The 20,755-nt window shown below is 39.4% G+C and overlaps 1 protein-coding gene across 1 annotated transcript in view; it reads right to left on the bottom strand.

Annotated features, from left to right (window-relative positions):
• Positions 1-2,062: 2,062 nt before the first annotated feature.
• The window catches only part of LOC124619544 (inactive dipeptidyl peptidase 10-like), a 380,569-nt gene continuing 361,876 nt past the window's right edge, over positions 2,063-20,755 (bottom strand). Inside the window, exons 16-17 of the mRNA XM_047146009.1 lie at positions 7,000-7,211; positions 2,063-3,391 (exon numbers count right to left, since the gene is read on the bottom strand). Of these exons, the coding sequence (XP_047001965.1) occupies positions 3,248-3,391; positions 7,000-7,211 (356 nt within the window). The 3' untranslated portion in view covers positions 2,063-3,247. The remainder of the gene's footprint in view (positions 3,392-6,999; positions 7,212-20,755) is intronic.

Raw genomic sequence — 20,755 nt, 5'->3', positions numbered from 1 at the left:
CCACCCAAGATCATCCTGCAGACATTTATTTAAGGATCTAGGGATATTCACAGTAGCTTCTCAGTATATATACTCTCTTATGAAATTTGTTATTAACAACCAAACCCAATTCAAAAGTAATAGCAGTGTGCATAACTACAATACTAGGAGAAAGGACGATCTTCACTATTCAAGATTAAATCTAACTTTGGCACAGAAAGGGGTGAATTATACTGGCACTAAAGTCTTTGGTCACTTACCAAATAGTATCAAAAGTCTGACAGATAACCAACAAGTATTTAAGAAGAAATTAAAAGAATTTCTGAATGACAACTCCTTCTACTCCATAGAGGAATTTTTAGATATAAATTAAGAAAAAAAATATTAAAAAAATAAAAAAAATAAAAAAATAAAAATAAAAAAAACACAAAAAAAGTAGTTATATTAACTTAAGTATGTTGTTAAATTAACCTAATTATGTCATGTATTGGAAAACTCGACTCGTTCCACATCATTACGAAATATCGTATTCATGATCCATGGAACTAGTATTAATCTAATCTAATCTAATCTAATCTAAAGAGAGCAAAAGAAACTGGAAATTATTGGATGTGGTGCATCTTTGTGGAATAAGAGTGGTCCCTGGAGCCATCCAGACTAGGCCCGTAGACAGTCTCCTTACCAAAGTGGGAATCTTACCTCCTCAGTTCTGACTGTACAAATGCTCGCTCACTTGTACAATCACCGTAGGTGTTAATTTCCAAATTATCTGACTTACAGTATTCATTTTTCTTACAGGTGGTATTAACCCCATGATATTTGCTCACGAGTTTAGAGTTTCCCAGTAGGAGTGCACCTGCAAAGACCCCCCCCCCCCCCCTCCCCCGCTCTCTCTCTCTCTCTCTCTCTCTCTCTCTATCTCTCTCTCTCACACACACACACACACACACACACACACACACACACACACACACACACAATAATAGAGGGAAACATTCCACATGGGAAAAATATATCTAAAAACAAAGATGATGTGACTTACCAAACGAAAGTGCTGGCAGGTCGATAGACACACAAACAAACACAAACGTACACATAAAATTCAAGCTTTCGCAACAGACGGTTGCTTCATCAGGAAAGAGGGAAAGACGAAAGGATGTGGGTTTTAAGGGAGAGGGTAAGGAGTCATTCCAATCCCGGGAGCGGAAAGACTTACCTTAGGGGGAAAAAAGGACAGGTATACACTCGCACACACACACACATATCCATCCGCACATACACAGACACAAGCAGATATTTCCCCATTTGTGTCTGTGTATGTGCGGATGGATTTGTGTGTGTGTGTGCGAGTGTACACCTGTCCTTTTTTCCCCCTAGGGTAAGTCTTTCCACTTCCGGGATTGGAATGACTCCCTACCCTCTCCCTTAAAACCCACATCCTTTCGTCTTTCCCTCTCTTTCCTGATGAAGCAACCATTGGTTGCGAACGCTTGAATTTTGTGTATATGTTTGTGTTTGTTTGTGTGTCTATCGACCCGCCAGCACTTTCGTTTGGTAAGTCACATCATCTTTGTTTTTAGATATATTTTTCCCATGTGGAATGTTTCCCTCTATTTTATATATTTTAAAAACAAAGATTCCATGACTTACCAAACGGGAAAGCGCTGGTAGATAGGCACAATAAAAAAACACACAGTTTTTTTTATTGTGCCTATCTACCAGCACTCTCCCGTTTGGTAAGTCATGGAATCTTTGTTTTTATATATATTGGGTGGAGGATCAGGAAAGAGGAGAGGACTGGACATGTATATTCAAATGAAGAATACGAGTTTGATGGCTGATCTACACCAACTAATACTTCTTTTTGTGTGCCTTCTCAATGTAACCTATACACAGCGAAATTATTTTTCTTACCATTTTTTGTCTTCCATCCATGATCTTTCCATTATCCTGTTAAGTTGCCAGAAATAATTCTGCATAGTAATTTTATTGATTGTAACAACACTGCCAGTTCATAGGATCAGAAAGTATGCACATACATGTTAGTCCTACATTCACTTTATTAGAAGACTGTTTTGGTGGAGAAAAAATAATATTCAGCTTCTTTGCACATAATTGTATGAAAGAACCTATTTTGTATCCACACTGTATAATTTCTACACCAGTGAGGTAACAAAATAGCTTCTTCACCAGCGGTGTCATATAATAAGTTTTTATCACATCTCAGACTTACTTAGAAATATTTCAGGCAAAAAGCTGCACAACTGGAAGTACTATTGCGACTTGTAACTCTGATACAATGTAATTGATGTACACTGAAATCAACAGAGGCAAAAATATGCACACTGTACATTTTATTTTAAAATATGTGTTCCCAGATGATATGGATGAACTTCATATTCAGATGTAATATGAAGATTTCAACTTAATGTATTTTCCCTTTTATTTTACAACTGAAAGTAGCTGCTTCTACATTGGAATGTTCCATCATAATGTCATAGTTGTTGGAGGAATTAGTTTCATCTCTCCTTTTTGATTTCCTGTGACATGTCTTCAGTTTGATGAGTATCATCTATTATGTGCATTTTTCATGATCTGACATAATGGTTTGACAGAATTAAAAGTTATAGTGTAGAGGTAATGTGCAATGAACATTATTGATAAAACATTGTCATGTTTCCCAGATATGTAAGTTTTATTAAAGCATTAACAATTTGTACTCCTGAACTTTGAGAAACGTTGTTTGATTTTCGTTTAATTAACCAAAAATATGCAAGAAGTGAAACTTTAATGTTTGGTACAATTATGAGTCTGGGAAAAAAAAAGAAAAACCATTATAACACAGCCATGATGATCTCCTGTGTGCACTGGTAGTAGTCTTTGTTGAAAGATTTATACTCTCCTTGTCTTCCATTCAAAAAACTGCTATCTGTTGCACAATACTGTATTTACTGAGCTTGATGATGAGAAACAACTTTATTAAAGGATCATCTGTCTTCCCACTTAAAAATGTGATGTCTTGTTTTGTTATTTTGTCTAACTGCAGGTTCATGAACAAATGCCAACAAAAACGTTTTGGTCGGTTCATCTGTAGGATTTTCCTACTCCATTATTTTGTCAATATTCTATACTAACCCTGTCAGCAAGTAAAAGAATCTGAAGGGATCTTCTTTACCAAATAATTTTTTCAGTCCATATTATTAAGTCAGTCTCATAGAATGGCAATGACAGCTGGACGGTGATATGAAAAAAAGAACAGTGGACTTCTTCATGGCTTTCTAGAAAACAAGTTTGAGCCCATTTCCCATTCTTCAAAGTCCAGAGGGCCAAAACAGTCATCAAAGAAGGCCTCCATGACTCGATATAAGTGCTGCTTTACTCCAGAGAATGCATTTCCTTCGTCTGGGTACGTCTGTCAAATAATGGGTATTAACATTAGTACGACAATGCAATACATAGATTTTAATGATTTATAAGTTCTACAGCTGTCTAAAGAGTGCATCAGAATTGACATCATAAACTTTGGGGTTTGTCATAGGAACCAAGTAGGTGTAATGCATTCTGAATGGAAACTTATCGTTCCACCACTATGGTGAAACCACAATAACATGCACTGAATTATTCTTATGCAAGCTGGCATGAAGGAAAACATGCAACATTTGATGGTAATTATGTCAGCTCCTACACCAGTGTCACTCCAACTTCTATTCTGCAGAGTACTTTGCAGTGTATAGCAGGTTACAACATGAACTATCTCCTGCGATCACCAAAATCTCCCCCCCCCCACCCCCCCCCCACCCCCTCCTCCTCTAATTTCTCACCAGTCTTGTGCCACATGTAAGTGATAAGTGTAAAGAATGTCTGTCAGTAGGCCTTCAAAATTCCTGTACTTACCAACATCAGCAGATTACCACTAGTTGTGCAGCTGCTGATGAAGTGTTTGAAGAGAAATAAATATCTAAGGTCATCAAGCTTTTATTCCCCCCCTCCATCTGTCTGTGCCTAGAGTTAATCCTATGTGCAAGTATGAGAATGTGTTCTAAATGTTTGTATTGCATGTAACTGAAGTGGAATTTAGTACCAGCCTGCTATTCATGTAGTGGGATGGGGGAAATCACCTAGAAACCACATCCAGGCTGGCTGGCTCACAAATCCTTGTTGTTAACCTGCAAGGCAGATTTGAACCGAGTCAGGCTCACCTCCTCCAGTCCTGAACACATTCCACATCCTTGATAAGGTTTATGGAACATACCCTATATGAATAAATCTTTGTAAACCGGAATTTCCAAGATTTTATTGCCACAGTTATTTGAATTTGTGGATAAAAGCAATACACTGCCAGATTTTTCTTGTAAAATGCACTTTTGGAAATTTAACAGTAAAACGTTTTTGGATGTACTTGTAGCATCTAGCAATGGAAAGAGCATCTCCACGAGAAAGTGCACTGCTCTTTTGTGACAAAATGTGTAAACCTATATGCAGCAAAACCAATTGATTTTTATCATGAATCATGTTTGGTACATAATTCTTGGACAACTGTGTCAAGCAGCCCTGTTTTAAAAACCACAGGCAAGTAAAGCAAAAATCACAAAGATAGATATTTTCAATTTCCACATAAAACATATTTGGGATGAAGAGAACCCACGTGCTATGCACAGCTTTGAGTTTCAAGAGTGATAATGCGCCATTGTGTGGGTGGGGGTTTCTGGATAACATTTCTTTAAAATACTTAAGTCTATATTGGGAAAGTTGCTCTGAAAATAACTTGGTTAATTTTCTTCTCTATCCTTGCTCTATCTGAGTTGGTGTTCTATTTCTAATGAGCTTGTCACTGATGTAACATTAAAAATGATTCTTTCTTCCTTGGCTTTTGCCATCATTCCTCACAATAAAAAATATTTCAAAGGAATTCCTTCTTATATGCTAACTTAACCACATTATTTCTCTCTTTTTCTTGGATCAGTCAGTTTCTCCAGATTTAATTTCTTCTTATTGCTGCCAAGCATTTATGTTAGCATTCAATACTTCTATTCAACAGGGACATCATATTATGAGAAAATTATTTAATATAATGTTAGTGAGACTGGCATTACTGCAATACCATGTATTCAAGACTGTAAGTCTGTACTACTATGTTTAGGTCATGTACTGGGACATTACTCTATTAATTATCCAAGGATATCTCTTTAGCTGTAAAGGAGACCTGAATGTCTTAATCTTGCCAGGTTAAATAAAAATCAGTTGTGCCTGTAAGTTGCATTGAAACCAAGAAACAAAAAATATAGGTCACATATTCATCCTGTGCCTGCCCAATCTCCACAAAATTGGTCAACTCTCGTGGAAACAATATTGAATATGTTCCACTCCCACAAGTGAGATTTAAATGTCTGCTTTTAATGATAAGGATGTTCAAGACTTTCAAAAACTATATAGATACCACATTCAATGCCAGTTTGACTTATAATGTGTGAGAAAGACTATGACCGAAACTTGAGTAGAGATGAAAGAACACCAATGATTCACTTTGTTGAGCCAGCTAAGCACAATGGCTGCCTCCACAGGAGTATAACCATTAACAATGCAGTTGTTCAGTCATTTTTGAGATGGTAGACCTGAGAGGTTGTCAAGAACAATGTATTCCAACACCTAATAAACGGTGATTGAGGTTTACATTTAAGGAAAGCTTGGGATCTGCATTGAGTTTATTAAGATCTTCCAGCCATTTGATATATCAGAGTAAAAACTGATGGGGAGTAGACATGTGATATAGTGGTGAGGCTGTAAACCAAAGATTACTGAATCTCTCTGGACAGTGTGCGTTCCCTAATTACTGGAAATATGTAATGACTAGTACTCTCATTAATCTGTTCCTTTTCTATTTAGAATAAATAATCACTCAAAATAATGAACATCCTTGTGTAAAAGGAAACTGGATGAGGAATATTGGGTCAGATATTACAGACAAAAAATTATCCTGTCAGGCATGGAGCAAAAAGTAATTCAACTAGCTCATTTCAAGGCATAACTTTAGAAAATCATAGTTGCAGTGACGAAGTTGGCTATGCATCCCTGTCCAATATAGTATTGTGAGATAAGAGGTGCATTGCACTGTTGCTTTTGAAAGGAATCAAAATTTCAGTTAAAAGCAACAAAATGGCATATATATGAAAATGGTGGTGTGTTCCATGTGCTTGGTTCTCCACAGCTAACAGCCAGGAATGACTAAAGGTACATAATTTAATGTACAATGTATCTGAAGCCAACATCCTCCAAATTCATTTGGAACCAAATACTAAGAGGCAATGGAAAAATAATGTTGTTGATGTTACTGTTGTGGAGATTTCCACAATAGTCTATCCTATATGGGTCTCTCCATCTCTGTGTAGCTACTGTAATGTGCGTGCATCATGCATTTGAACCTGGTTACTGTACTAGAGATGTGGTCTCCCTGTACAAAAGCCTGCCCCCCTCCCCATCCCAATCACATGCACTCACACACACCATCAGGCAACTTCTTTTTCCCTCTGGATGTGATGTGTCCTCTTAACCAATCCCTTCATTTAATCAAGCTGTGCCTAAATTACTTTTTTCTATGATTCAATTCAGTACCTCCTCTAGTTATTTACTACCTCTCTAATAATATGATTCATGAAATATAGTTGAAACTACTTACTATCAGAATTTATGAAATTTTTTTACAGGTAAGATGAGTGATAAAGTAAGAAAGAAAGTTTATGATAATCTACGTTGAGCAATAGAATGAATAGAATAAAGCAAATGAAGTAAGGGGGAGGGAGGAAGGAAGGTGGGCAGGTGATGACAGTATTGATGATAACCCAAATATGGAGACAGGCTCTTGAGTTTTAACAGAATAAAGTTTCTTGTCTAAGAAATGAGTGTTAACAGCAAAAACTTATTTGTCTGAGAATTAAAGAAAAATAAGCAAATAAACCTCCATAAACAACAAGTTCAGTATACTACGCTACACGGCTTGTTGAAAGACAACATATATAATGTTACCTGGTGCCTGAAAAGAACTCCTTCTCTTGTAAGAGCACTTACAAGCAACATGCTTTGCTGATAATGTACGGTGTGATCTGCAGTGCCATGGATGAGTAGAAACATTTTGTCTTGCAGTCTGCCAGCTCTGTTTGTTACATTTGCTTGTTCATAGCCAACGTAATTGTCTTCGACAGAAGGCAGGCCCATATATCGCTCTGTGTACGCAGAATCTGTGAAATAGTAACCACACTATTATTAGTTTTGGAATATTGTTGTTTGTTTCAAGCATGTATCATTAATAGTAAATAAAAACAAATTTCATTTTGCCCCACTGTTATGTGTTCATTATTATGTGGTTTACATCTTATTAGGGCATCATCACGTAACAACTGAGTAGTTTTGCATGATCCAATTAACCAGCCTCACGCATCTTGACCTCAACTTCAGTGATCATATTCATCTCCACAAACTTGGACTGCAATGTACTCTTCCTCCTAAGAGAATGCTTGGACTTACATTATTAGAATTTATATTGTGTGTCGGCGTGCTTTAATTTCTGGTCATTAATCATTGTATTGGAATTGGTGTATTCTTACTAAAACAATTTATACCTCTTGCTATTTCTCCACTCTCACAGTGTCTACACCACTCTTATACTACATTCATGCAACTTGCATATTTTAATATTTTGTGTTCATTCTGTACTGTTTTAGTATTGTTCATTCCATAAATGTTATTCAATACACTCACTTCAATACTTCCAATACTTTCATTAGGCTGTTATTATCTAGCAGAATACATAACCACCTGTGTCTTCCCAGGGCAAGGAACAACAGTAATTATTATGTGCCAATGTGTATGTCCTACAAGCAGTTAGAATGCATATGATGTTTGTATTGAAATGTGTGACAACTATTTATATTGTAATTTATCTATGCTCGTCTTCTTTCTTTACACAATTTTACCAGCAGAAACTTCTAAAGAAGTAGCAACTGCTGCACTTTAGTTGTAGAAAAAGCATGGGAGTACAGACAGAAAGGCGCTAAATAAAGTTGTTTGGTTGTCAAAAGGGCAATTGTTAAGTGTTCAACAACTACAATAGTAGAAATAAGAACTCTCACAAAACACAAACAAATTTTGATCATATGTAAAGGCTATCAGTGACATGAAATTTAGTGTCTGAGGACTCGTGGATGTTGGATGAGAAACAAACAAAATAGCAACAGCTGAGCAAGGTCCCAGGGTCTGATGGGAATCCCCATCAGATTCTATACAGAAATTGCAGCTGAGTTAGCCCCTGCTTCAACCATAATATACAACAGAGCCCGTGAAAAATGAATTGTGCTGAGTAGTTAGAATAAACCAGAAGACACATCAGTCTGCTAGAAGGCAGAAGTGATCCAAGAAACTACCATTCAGTATCATTGACCTCTGTTTGTTGTAGAATCTTAAGAGTATATTCTGAGCTCAAATATAATGAGGTATCTGGAACAGAATGACCTCCTGCATGCCAACTAGCATGGATTACGAAAACATAGGCCATGCAAAACTCAACTTGTACTTTTTTTCACATGACACCCTGAAAGGTGTGGATCAAGGCAGAGAGCCAGATGCAGTATTTCTTGACAACCATGAAGCATTTGTCTCAAGTGTTTTTGTTTGTATGGCAGACACAGTATGTTGTTGTGGAAGGAGAGTCATTGACAGGAGTGGAAGAGCAATAAACTAATTAAAAATTTATGACTGATGCTGCCCTTCCTCCTCTTGTATATAAGTAACTAAGTAAGTGAAGAACTCGGGCTTACACCAGGGGAGGTAACTCCGATCTGTGCAGTTCAGAAAAGCTGGTGGAGGAGGGAAGGATACAGATGGCTCAGATAGTGAAGCAGCCTTTGAAATCAAGTATGTTATGTTTAGCTTCATGTTGTGCTACAGGGTTATCCTTATAACACATTCTCCACTCCTGTAATTATCCTGGGCTGTCCCTACAGTAACATACTGTCCCCAAACCCTCCACCCAACAGTTTCCACACTCTCTTTCATATTATCTTCTCCCAATTCTCACCTCCCACCCTGTTTATTTGCTTCCCTATGCCAATGCACCCACCTGTCTTTGCCCACTCCTCTCTTTTTTCACTCCTTTTTTCCCCACTGGGTGCTGATAGTTGTTGATGAAATGTACTTATTTTTAGGTGTTCTGACAACTAAAGGTGTTCTAAAAGCTAAACAGAAGCCTACAGAATTGTTGTGGATCACAGATCTTATGTGCAAAAAAGATGTTTTCCTTGCTTGAATGTCTCAAACTAGATTTCAGTAGTTATCTACATTCATCAGATCTGGTGGCATCACTATAAGAAATGAGAGGAGAAATAATGATAAATTCACTGCTATCAGGGGTGTCTTCATATTATCTGTCAACCACTGGAAATCTAATTACAATCCTCATTCACATATCACAGTAGATGAACAACTTGTTTATTTCTGTGAACATTGTCCTTTGTCTTTTATATGAAGTCAAAACCTGTCAAGTACTGGGTGAAAGTACAGCCTTTGGCTGAAGTATATACTGGCAAAGAAGGGAATGCCCTAGAAAAAAAAAATCAAGGACAAACAGTGGTATTGGATATAACAAGCTGCCTTAGAGGAGGTTGTGGCATTGGCACAGATAACTTTTTAATGCCTTTTCCACTTGCAATTGGACATTACAAGAGAAATTTGACCTTCTGTGGAACAATGAGGAAGAATAAGCAAGAAATACCTAATGCTTTGTTGCTGAAACCTATAAAGGAAGTAATGTCATCTGTCTTCATTTTTCATAATGAGTTTACCTTTGTGTCCAATGACCTGAAGAGGACTCATGCTGTGATTTTTCTTAGCACCAGGCATCATGAAATGAATGTAGGAGGTAATACTGAAAGACATTATTTTGCATTACAAAAACATCAACAAAGGGGTGTCGATGCAATGGACAAGATGGTCAATGAATAATATTCTGTGAAAAGAAGCACAAGAAGATGATCTTTTGTCTTATTCTTCAACATTGTTGACATAGGGTGTTTGAATATCTAATATGTTAGGGAAGACAAAAAGTCGGCATCTTCCATCAAGATCTACTCAAGGGAGGAGAAATTTTCTGATGAATCGTGGCAGGGAGTTAATCATACCACAAATCAAACGATGACCTGAACGACCCTTAGGAGTTACAAAGATGATATTTATTTTTATTTATTTTGTCCTGTAAATCCTGGTAGCAATTGAATTGTAAGGATATTGAATGTATCAAACTGTACAGAGGTGAAATATAGCTTATGTGACAGTGAGGAGATAATTGAAATAAAATACCAATTACAGAACACACACAGAAATAATGGAAAACTGAGTTGTACTGTGGAAGAATGAGGAATGGAGAAAAATTGTGCTAAATACAGGGTGGTCCCGAATTCATGGTACAAACTTTAATGGTAGGTGCAGGACATTGTAACAAGGATATATTGTATAGGAATGTATAGTCCCAGGTGACGCGGTGAGGCGTAAACAGGGGAAATAACGGCCGAAAGGAAAACGAAAGATTTTATTGAAATCGTTGTTGACAAGTGTCATGTTTACAGTAAGTGTTCAAAATTGCGTCCACCATGAGCGATACATGCTTGACAGCGTCGGTGCAGCGATTGGCGTACACGTTCAAAGATGCCTGGTATTTCACGCACACCTGCAGCAGCTACAGATATGCGAGCAACGAGATCCTCATCTGAGTCAACTGGAGTCTCATAAACAAGACTCTTAAGATGTCCCCATAAAAAGTAATCGAGGCAAGAGAAATCAGGAGATCGGGGTGGCCAAGGGACTGGTCCACCACGCCCAATCCATCTAGCACCAAACGTGGCATTCAGGTAATTCCGTACAGCAGTGCTGAAGTGTGCTGGCGCTCCATCGTGCTGAAACCACATGCGGTTACGAATGGCGAGCGGAACATCTTGCAGCAGTTCTGGTAACACTTCTTGCAGAAAAATAAGATAGCTTTCGCCACAGAGTCGCGTGGGTAGTAAGTATGGCCCAATCAAAAAGTCGTTCACAATACCAGCCCACACATTAATACCGAAACGTTGTTGATACGCATGTGGACGCGTTGCATGTGGATTATCTGTTGCCCACACATGGGAATTGTGCGCATTAAAGACACCCTCGCGTGAAAATGTCGCTTCATCTGTAAATAGCACATGACCTACGAAATCCGGCTGCAACGCACATTGCTGCAACAACCACTGGCAGAAGTTCACGCGAAGAGGATAATCTGCCGGATTCAATGCTTGTACTTTTTGAAAATGGAAGGGGTGTAAGCGATTTTCATTTAACACTCTGCATACAGTCTGATGACTCACATGTACGTCACGCGCAACAGTTCTTGTGCTTGACTCGGGTCTATCAGCCACTATGTTCAAGATGCGTTCTTCCAGTCTTGGAGTGCGTACAGCTCTTAATCGACCAGCGTCATGTCTGTTGACGTCGAACGTACCTGTTTCACAAAGTTGACGATGTAACCGTTGAAACATTCTATGATCCGGCATTCGTCGATTAGGATACTCCGCGCGATACATTCGTAACGCAGCTCTGGCGTTACCATTTGCACGGCCGTACATGTAATGCATGTCTGCTTTTTCTGCATACGTAAAGTCACCCATCGTCTACGGCAGCACAATTGTGAATGGCGCATGTCCCTACTGCGATACATCATGTTCATCTACTGCCCTCTACCGGCAGTGACACCAACCGATCACTCCATTTCTCTTTCCCCTGTTTACGCCTCACCGCGTCACCTGCGACTATACATTCCTATACAATAAATCCTTGTTACAATGTCCTGTACCTACCATTAAAGTTTGTACCATGAATTCGGGACCACCCTGTATTGCAATAAATAATCCATGAATACAAAAACCAAATTTTCACTTGGCTGTGATAGTTCCCAAGAAAACTTAAGAAAGGGAACAGTTCGATCTCAACATACAAGTAAAAAGAGAGCAAAGATTAAAAATCATGTTTAAAATAGAACTGCTGACATAAAATTAATCAAAACTAGTTCCAAAACAATTGTAACCTTAGCAATGAGAAAAAAGATGAAAAATATGACGCAGATATTGTAGTTTACATTGACTGTTAAATAGTGCATCACAAACATGTTTAGATATCCTGACACGAAATAAACCAAATCTAGTTCTAAAATAACTGTAAGTTTAGCAGTGCATTCATTTTGTCCCAGAAATCCATCAACCATATAAAAAGATTTCTCTGTGAGGTACTCTTTGAGAATTTATTTGAATCTGGTCAATTGATTTTGAAGATATTAAATATGTGATGGGAGTGCATTAAACAGCTAAATGATGGAATAATAAATTCCATTTTGAACCAGATTAAGACTTTTCAGTTCATTACGCAGACTGCTTCTGATTCTTGTGTTGTAGTCATGTTGTTTGCTATTGTATTTGTTTAGAGAAAAGTCATTAAAGACAAAAATCAACAAGTAAAAATGAACTGTGAGGTGGTGGTAAGATTCCCCATTCTTCAAATCAGGTACCTGCAAGAGTGCCTACAGTGGACACCATTTATTATTTAAGTGGTTGGTTCCCCCCAGATACAATAGCATACAACATTAATGAATGAAAGTAGCCAAAGTACAAAGCCTTAGTGGTATCTGCTTTAGCCACTGTTGCAATAATACATAGTGCAAATGTCGCTGAGCAAAGTCCTTAAAATATGAAGAGTGTTTGTTGACCAATTACATTTGCCGTCTATATAATTTACATGACAATAATGAGATAATGGAAATAAAATGCCAATTACAGAGCATATACTGAACTGATGGAGGGATTTTGTATCCTCAACTTTCTATGTCGGTTCATCTCTATACTTTGTCAGTTTCCTTAAGGTTTCCTTGTAGTGTATGGAACCTCATATAATGGGTTTTATCTGCATTAAGTAAGAGACCATTTGAAGAAAATCATTTAACATTTCAATGAAAACTTTGTTTGCAGCTTGTGCAAGACTGTTTTCTGATAGTTTGTCTATGAGAATTATGGTATCATCTGCGAAAAGGGTAAATTTACTCATATTGAAACGATGTGGTAAGTCAGTAATGAGAATAAGAAATAGCAGTGGACCCAAAATAGAGCCTTGTGCCACATCACAACTTAAGATGCTAATCTCAAATGGTGCATGTTCTCCAGATAGCCCCTTTTGCATTACACTCTGCTTTTCATCCTTTAGATATCACTGAGACCCTGAAGTGAGAGTACCTGCTGGACCACAATACTCTGTCTTTTTCAAAAGAATTTGATTGTTTACACAATCGAAGGCTTTCGAGAGACCACAAAAAACATGTACTGATGACATTTTTATGTTAATTGCTCCTGAAACTTGATTTTAAAACAGAATATTGCTTTCTTGGTAGAAATACCAACACAAAACCCAAAATTACTTTTGTTGAGGATATTGTGGAGGTTTAGATGATCAACAATCCCTCTGTGCACAAGTTTTTCAAACATTTTTTAAAATATAGTTATAAGAGAGATTGGGCACTAGTTTATGACATTACTTTTATCCACTTTTTAAAGAGTGGTATCACTATATCACTACAGCCAGTTTTTTACTGTCAGAGACAATTTCTTCTTGTGGAGATGTATTGAATATGTTAACATAAGACTCGACTTACATATTTATTACAACATTTTACTAGAAATATTGTCCACACTTTCATATTTTTAATTTTTTTATTACTTAATTATTCTTTCAAAATATTTGCTGTAACACAAGGAAGAGAAATCAATGAAAAATCTTGTTCCAGGCTCTGGGAAGAGAAGATGGTGAACTTTTTGCTAAATTGCAGCTTTCAAAAAGAAGCTGGTATCAGCTGTGTCCAAGAAAGTTTGGCAGAAAGTGTTTTGTATTCTGTGAAATGTACAAAAAATGTATAGTTACGCACAAAAAATTTTAAGAAAATTACTAACACTATGAGTGTTTCATGAAGCGACTACATGAAGTAGACATATGCTTGAAAATTTGATACCTTCTTTTTTTAAATTCAGTTGTGTTCTCTTTTTCTCATTTTTGTTTAGTTTTATTAGGAATAGTTAAGCCAGTATAACATTATCTAAAGATGTTATTCAATGTTTATCTGTGTGTATGAGAGAGGGAAAAAATATGAAACATATAGGCTAGTATCTTAAACTTTGTATTCACTGACACAGTATTGTAGCTTTAATTAATTGCTTAAATGTGTTATATTAACAAATAAAATATATTGGCCATGTACTAAAAGTATTTTGTTACATTTTGGATTCATTTCTATTCAAAGGTCACTATTATTGCATGGGGTCTTATTTGACCCCTTTTGGAAGTTGCTGTGGATCCTGGAATGTAGTAGTCTGAAGGTTAAGTGTGTGGTCCCTACAGAAACTAGGGCTAACTGGGGCAATGAATTTATACAAAAAGGACAGCATGAATAGTTACAGGTTTGTGTGGTCCACAACATAATGTGAAAGCTAGAAAATCAGAGTAGGCAAAGGTTTGAAAACAGATATCAATTATGATGTGGAACTCACTATGGTTCAAGAATCAATACTAACAAGGGAACCTCCCCATCGCACCCCCCTCAGATTTAGTTATAAGTTGGCACAGTGGATAGGCCTTGAAAAACTGAACACAGATCAATTGAGAAAACAGGAAAAAGTTGTGTGGAACTGTGAAAAAATAAGCAAAATATACAAACTGAGTGGTTCATGGGAAGATAGGCAACATCAAGGACACTGGGACCGCAAGAGCGCCGTGGTAACATGAGTAGCTGCGGAACGAAAGGTCCTTGGTTCAAATCTTCCATCGAGTGAAAAGTTTAATTTTTTATTTTCAGTTTATGTGACAAACTCTTATGTTTTCATCACTTTTTTGGGAGTGATTATCACATCCACAAGAAAACCTAAATCGGGCAAGGTAGAAGAATCTTTTTACCCATTCACCAAGTATACAAGTTAGGTGGGTCGACAACATATTCCTGTCATGTGACGCACATGCCATCACCAGTGTCGTATAGAATATATCAGATGTGTTTTCCTGTGGAGGAATCGGTTGCCCTATGACCTTGCGATCAAATGTTTTCGGTTCCCATTGGAGAGGCACGTCCTTTCGTCTACTAATCGCACGGTTTTGCGATGCGGTCGCAAAACACAGACACTAAACTTATTACAGTGAACAGAGACATCAATGAACGAACGGACAGATAATAACTATGCAAAAATAAAGAAAGTAAAATTTTCACTCGAGGGAAGACTTGAACCAAGGACCTCTCGTTCTGCAGCTGCTCACGCTACCACGGGACCACGATGCTCCTGAGCTCACATTGTCCATGATGTTGCCTATGTCGCCCATGGACTGCTCAGTTTGTATATTTTGCTTATTTTTTTCACAGCTCCACACAACTTCTTCCTGTTTTCTCAATTGATCTGTGTTCAGTTTATCAAGGCCTATCCACTGTGCCAACTTATAACTAAATCTGAGGGGGGTGCGATGGGGAGGTTCCCTTGTAAGTGAGACATCTAAGAATATATTACAATTTAATTCATAAATTATAATTGAGAAGTCACAGTTTCTTATAAATCTTTTATTATTAGTTTTAAATGTCACCGAAGACTAAATGTGCTAGCATATTAGGGGAAGAATGTCAGCTCTCAGCTTTGTAGTAGAAAACATTATTGAGTTTTCATTGTATCATTCCAAAAATTATTCCATAAGATAACTATTGAAAGTAATGAAAAATACACTAAGACTTTCATATGTAGGTTAATTCACTGACACAGACTTTGGATTGCAATGTAAGTAAATTGAGTTTATTTTAACAGTTTGGTTGTCAATATGTTAATTAAGTTTTCATTTGGTATTCACTTGAATGGGAAACAGTATTAGATGTGGATTTCCTTGTGGAGGGCATGAATTTTCTCTTCCAGTAGCATTATTTCACAATTTTGCAGATCTGTTTGTTATACAACCGAGTTAGAAAACTGCTGCGGAAGCAAAGGGAACTTCACAGCAAACATAAACATAGCCAAAGCCTTGCAGACAAACAAAAATTACGTGAAGCGAAATGTAGTGTGAGGAGGGCTATGCGAGAGGCGTTCAATGAATTCGAAAGTAAAGTTCTATGTACCGACTTGGCAGAAAATCCTAAGAAATTTTGGTCTTATCAAAACAAAATGTCCAGACAATCTGTGACCAAAATGGTACTGAAACAGAGGATGACAGACTAAAGGCCGAAATACTAAATGTCTTTTTCCAAAGTTGTTTCACAGAGGAAGATTGCACTGTAGTTCCTTCTCTAGATTGTTGCACAGATGACAAAATGGTAGATATCGAAATAGACGACAGAGGGATAGAGAAACAATTAAAATTGCTCAAAAGAGGAAAGGCCTCTGGACCCGTGGGATACCAGTTCAATTTTACACAGAGTACGCGAAGGAACTTGCTCCCCTTCTTGCAGCGGTGTACCGTAGGTCTCTAGAAGAGCGTAGCGTTCCAAAGGATTGGAAAAGGGCACAGGTCATCCCCGTTTTCAAGAAGGGACGTCGAGCAGATGTGCAGAACTATAGACCTATATCTCTAACGTCGATCAGTTGTAGAATTTTGGAACACGTATTGTGTTAGAGTATAATGACTTTTCTGGAGACTAGAAATCTACTCTGTAGGAATCAGCATGGGTTTCGAAAAAGACGGTCATGTGAAACCCAGCTCGCGCTATTCGTCCACGAGACTCAGAGGGCCATAGACACGGGTTCACAGGTAGATGCCGTGTTTCTTGACTTCCGCAAGGCGTTCGATACAGTTCCCCACAGTCGTGTAATGAACAAAGTAAGAGCATATGGACTATCAGACCAATTGTGTGATTGGATTGAGGAGTTCCTAGATAACAGGCGCAGCATGTCATTCTCAATGGAGAGAAGTCTTCCGAAGTAAGAGTGATTTCAGGTGTGCCGCAGGGGAGTGTCATAGGACCGTTGCTATTCACAATATACATAAATGACCTTGTGGATGACATCGGAAGTTCACTGAGGCTTTTTGCAGATGATGCTGTGGTGTATCGAGAGGTTGTAACAATGGAAAATTGTACTGAAATGCAGGAGGATCTGCAGTGAATTGACGCATGGTGCAGGGAATGGCAATTTAATCTCAATGTAGACAAGTGTAATGTGCTGCAAATACACAGAAAGATAGATCCTTTATCATTTAGCTACAAAATAGCAGGTCAGCAACTGGAAGCAGTTAATACCATAAATTATCTGGGAGTACGCATTAGGAGTGATTTAAAATGGAATGATCATACACTCCTGGAAATTGAAATAAGAACACCGTGAATTCATTGTCCCAGGAAGGGGAAACTTTATTGACACATTCCTGGGGTCAGATACATCACATGATCACACTGACAGAACCACAGGCACATAGACACAGGCAACAGAGCATGCACAATGTCGGCACTAGTACTGTGTATATCCACCTTTCGCAGCAATGCAGGCTGCTATTCTCCCATGGAGACGATCGTAGAGATGCTGGATGTAGTCCTGTGGAACGGCTTGCCATGCCATTTCCACCTGGCGCCTCAGTTGGACCAGCGTTCGTGCTGGACGTGCAGACCGTGTGAGACGGCGCTTCATCCAGTCCCAAACATGCTCAATGGGGGACAGATCGGGAGATCTTGCTGGCCAGGGTAGTTGACTTACACCTTCTAGAGCACGTTGGGTGGCACGGGATACATGCGGACGTGCATTGTCCTGTTGGAACAGCAAGTTCCCTTGCCGGTCTAGGAATGGTAGAACGATGGAGGAGGAGGGAGGAGATTAGTGTTTAACGTCCCGTCGACAACGAGGTCATTAGAGACGGAGCGCAAGCTCGGGTGAGGGAAGGATGGGGAAGGAAATCGGCCGTGCCCTTTTCAAAGGAACCACCCCTGCATTTGCCTGAAGCGATTTAGGGAAATCACGGAAAACCTAAATCTGGATGGCCGGAGACGGGATTGAACCGTCGTCCTCCCGAATGCGAGTCCAGTGTGCTAACCACTGCGCCACCTCGCTCGGTAGAACGATGGGTTCGATGACGGTTTGGATGTACCGTGCACTATTCAGTGTCCCCTCGACGATCACCAGTGGTGTACGGCCAGTGTAGGAGATCGCTCCCCACACCATGATGCTGGGTGTTGGCCCTGTGTGCCTCGGTCGTATGCAGTCCTGATTGTGGCGCTCACCTGCACGGCGCCAAACACGCATACGACCATCATTGGCACCAAGGCAGAAGCGACTCTCATCGCTGAAGACAACACGTCTCCATTCGTCCCTCCATTCACGCCTGTCGCGACACCACTGGAGGCGGGCTGCACGATGTTGGGGCGTGAGCGGAAGACGGCCTAACGGTGTGCGGGACCGTAGCCCAGCTTCATGGAGACGGTTGCGAATGGTCCTCGCCGATACCCCAGGAGCAACAGTGTCCCTAATTTGCTGGGAAGTGGCGGTGCGGTCCCCTACGGCACTGCGTAGGATCCTACGGTCTTGGCGTGCATCCGTGCGTCGCTGCGGTCCGGTCCCAGGTCGACGGGCACGTGCACCTTCCGCCGACCACTGGCGACAACATCGATGTACTGTGGAGACCTCACGCCCCACGTGTTGAGCAATTCGGCGGTACGTCCACCCGGCCTCCCGCATGCCCACTATACGCCCTCGCTCAAAGTCCGTCAACTGCACATACGGTTCACGTCCACGCTGTCGCGGCATGCTACCAGTGTTAAAGACTGCGATGGAGCTCCGTATGCCACGGCAAACTGGTTGACACCGACGGCGGTGGTGCACAAATGCTGCGCAGCTAGCGTCATTCGACGGCCAACACCGCGGTTCCTGGTGTGTCCGCTGTGCCGTGCATGTGATCATTGCTTCTACCGCCCTCTCGCAGTGTCCGGAGCAAGTATGGTGGGTCTGACACACTGGTGTCAATGTGTTCTTTTTCCATTTCCAGGAGTGTATAATGTTGATCGTTGGTAAAGCAGATGCCAGACTGAGATTCATTGGAAGAATCCTAAGGAAATGCAATCCGAAAACAAAGGAAGTAGGTTACAGTACACTTGTTCGCCCACTGCTTGAATACTGCTCAGCAGTGTGGGATCCGTACCAGATAGGGTTGATAGAAGATATAGAGAAGATCCAACGGAGAGCAGCGCGCTTTGTTACAGGATCATTTAGTAATTGCGAAAGCGTTACGGAGATGATAGATAAACTCCAGTGGAAGACTCTGCAGGAGAGACGCTCAGTAGCTCGGTATGGGCTTTTGTCAAAGTTTCGAGAACATACCTTCACCGAAGAGTCAAGCAGTATATTGCTCCCTCCTACGTATATCTCGTGAAAAGACCATGAGGATAAAATCAGAGAGATTAGAGCCCACACAGAGGCATACCAACAATCCTTCTTTCCACAAACAATACGAGACTGGAATAGAAGGGAGAACTGATAGAGGTACTCAAGGTACCCTCCGCCACACACCGTCAGGTGGCTTGCGGAGTATGGATGTAGATGTAGATATACAACATGTACTTAACTCTCACCACATATCCTGCTGCAAGGCTACTCATTCTTGCTATTGTCTATTTCATTTATGCAGTGGTTGACACTGGACTCACATTCAGAAGGATTGAAGTTAATATTTCCTGTTCGATCATCCAGATTTATGTTTTGCATGGTTTCCCTAAATCACTTATAGCAAATGCTGAGATGCTTCTTGTATAAAGGGTATGGTCAATTTTCTTACCTGTCCTTTCCAACCCAAGATTGTTCTTTCTCTCTAAAGAATCTCATCTTTTTTCTATTTCCTTTAGACATATCTCTCCTTTTACCACTTGCTGTCCTTGTCTTGTTACTCTTTTTTTCCACCTCAATTTTACTTTTGTATATTGTATGTTTTCAAACTCCTTCTGGTGCTACATCTGTAGCTTTTCCTTTGTTAACATATTTTTGTCGATTTTTTCAAATACAGTCAGGCATTTCTCTACTACCAAATTAAACCCAAACTTCTGAAATTTTTGCATCTTGAATATTACTAATATTCCGGGAAGCCCTTCGGTCATGAAACGTTTATGTACCTACCACTCAGGGCTCGTTGTTGCTGTCTAGTGTGGGGCGTATCATTCTGAGTATCATGGTGTGTTACGCAATGTTTACCTTACCATCAAATATTATTGTGATGGTTATAAATATACTTTTATTTGGTAACAAATTTTGAATCATTTACTGCAGGGAAGTCTGTTATTAATTATGCATACAGGCCGTGTCGGATGGTTGCCATGCGTCTTCAAGACAGGATGGTGATGATGGTTTTTGCTACGCATTGCAGTACCTGCTGGTGGGGCAGTTGCCTAACGTGCCCATGTCCTGGCTCAGAGAAGTGAGGCACACCATGGTACAGTGCGTTCCGTGACAATGGGAGTGACGTCACTGGGGACAGACAAAGCTTAGCATTTAGCTGTTTTAGAGCTGTAATTTGTGAACATCGTGCCAGGTCGATATATGTTTATACACTATATGAGAGGAGTTACTTTACACAACATACTGTAACTGAAAGATCAACATAATCATATTTTGGAAGAAATGTTTTTGATCATTAGTAGAATTTGGAAACAGATAAGAGGTTTTAGAATTCCAGGATATATACAGTTGCAATGGTAAAGAAGTCCATATTAAGAAGCAGTACTCTATTTGTC

Source organism: Schistocerca americana, chromosome 6, assembly GCF_021461395.2.
Source record: "Schistocerca americana isolate TAMUIC-IGC-003095 chromosome 6, iqSchAmer2.1, whole genome shotgun sequence".
Lineage (NCBI taxonomy): Eukaryota > Metazoa > Arthropoda > Insecta > Orthoptera > Acrididae > Schistocerca > Schistocerca americana.
This window is presented reverse-complemented; position numbering and strand designations above follow the sequence as displayed.